At 52.9% G+C, this 1844-nt stretch overlaps 1 protein-coding gene across 1 annotated transcript; it reads right to left on the reverse strand.

Annotated features, from left to right (window-relative positions):
* Positions 1 to 271: 271 nt before the first annotated feature.
* Positions 272 to 1579, reverse strand: LOC104957359 (probable palmitoyltransferase ZDHHC8; the record flags this gene model as incomplete). Its single annotated transcript, XM_010784980.1, has 1 exon — positions 272 to 1579. A coding segment is annotated over one exon (1041 nt), but the record flags the coding sequence as incomplete, so codon positions are not given.
* Positions 1580 to 1844: the final 265 nt, after the last annotated feature.

Below are 1844 nucleotides of genomic sequence, written 5' to 3' on the forward strand. Positions count from 1 at the left end.
TATTTGCTTTGTTTTAGCAGCTTAGTCATGATATCCACATTACTGATGATTGTTTATTAAATATCTCATTGTGTAAATATTTATAAAAGCTCTCATAGTCAGCCATACGATATTGCACACTATCTATATTGGGGTATTTGTTAAAATATATTGTAATGTTTTAAATAATCCATATCGCCCAGCCCTAGTTGGAAGTGTTCTTGTTAGTGAGACTTGGAGATGTTAGATGAAATAAATAAAAAGCATGCAAAACAAAAAGAAATGAGTAGTTACACAGCTTTATTAACTTGTGAAATAATACAAAAATTGATATTTTACTAGAAAGGCGAACATATAAATTCCCAAAATACATGTAAGAATTCACACCAGACAGTTTTAAACATAACATAACAGTTAGACAAACACCGTGTTGAAACGCTACACATTGCCTCGGTTAGGACTAGTGCACTACAGCCCTCAATCTGTGTGTGTCCAGCAGGAGGAGCAGGGTCTCCAGCGGGAACACATTCAAAGCATGCAGTCCCTCAGGGGGGGGACGTTAGGTTTCATACCTTGGGCCCCCCAGACGAGGGGAGTCTGTCCTCTCTAGGGCACTGATGTAGGAGAGTTTTTGGTGGGAGTAGGAGGGGGATCGGGGCATGGCGGGGGAGTGGGGTTGGTGGGCCGGGGAGCGGTAGAGACCCTCGGGGGGGCCGGCCCTGCTCTGGCTGCTGTTGCTGCTACTATGATCCGTGTGGAGGGAGGTGGAGGAAGTCCTGGGGGCGCGGCCCAGCGTGGAGCGTAACGCTGGGGCTCGCTGCCCATAACTCACCAGCCCGACCCCCATCAGGTTGTCCCGGGACCCTCCGTAGGCGGGGGGTGTGGGGCCTCTGGAGAGGGAGCCACGAGGCCCGTCCGGGTAGCAAACACTCGGGGGTAAACCGTAACCCCCGTCAAACACGCCAGAGTCCTGGGCGTAGATGTGGGTCTGAGAGCGCCCGTGAATAATCTGCCTCTTCTCCCGCTCCTCCATGTCCTTCCGCTCCTGGATGGAGGCCATGATGGTCTGGGAGAGGTTGTCGTAGCGCACGGGGGACGGGTCGCGGTCCCGCAGGTGAGGGGAGGGCTGCCGGCCCACCGCTCTTTGGTGCATCACCGGACTGTAGGCGGAGGAAACCTGGTGCCTCTGCATGTCCGTTTCCCGGATGTGGCACATTTTGGTGGGCAGGTAGGGCGAGTGGAAGCCGCTGGAGGGGATCCCGCGGTGGGACACGCACTCGCTGGGGGGGGCCGCTGGAGAGATGCTGGGGTTCAGCAGGCTGTCGTAGGAGAGGCTGCCGTTACGGTTGGACAGCGTGTTGGGGGAGAAGACGCTCTTGTACGGGGTGGAGGTGAGGGTCTGCGGCTGACCCTGCTTCAGGCTGAGGGAGCGAGAGGTCAGGGGGTCGGAGTCCAGTTGGTGGGGGGAGGACTGGAAGGTGCGGTGGAGCGGGGCGTTGGTGTACTCCGGCAGGTCCAGGTTCGGCTCGGATCGGTAGTCGTGACCGCGGACGCCCTCTTCCAAGATGGCCGAGGTCTTCCGCTCATCTGGCATGACAATCTGAGGAGCAGAAAAACACGTCAGATCTTTGTGGAGCTGTGAAGGAAGTGTTTGTCCCTAACAGCTGCTATGGAAAGCTGAACAAGCCATAAAACCGTGGCTATAGAGAGCTGAAGGAGTCTTAAAACCTAAACATAACACTTTTACCATTGAGGTTCCCTCATCTCAAAGTCATATGTTTTTTAATGTTTTTAAACTAAAGCATGAGAGATTTTAAAGTGTTCTCCTTTGAAATAAAATCCACCGGTAAATACCAAACTTGTGA

Source organism: Notothenia coriiceps, unplaced genomic scaffold, assembly GCF_000735185.1.
Source record: "Notothenia coriiceps isolate Sejong01 unplaced genomic scaffold, NC01 NC01_scaffold00026866, whole genome shotgun sequence".
NCBI lineage: Eukaryota > Metazoa > Chordata > Actinopteri > Perciformes > Nototheniidae > Notothenia > Notothenia coriiceps.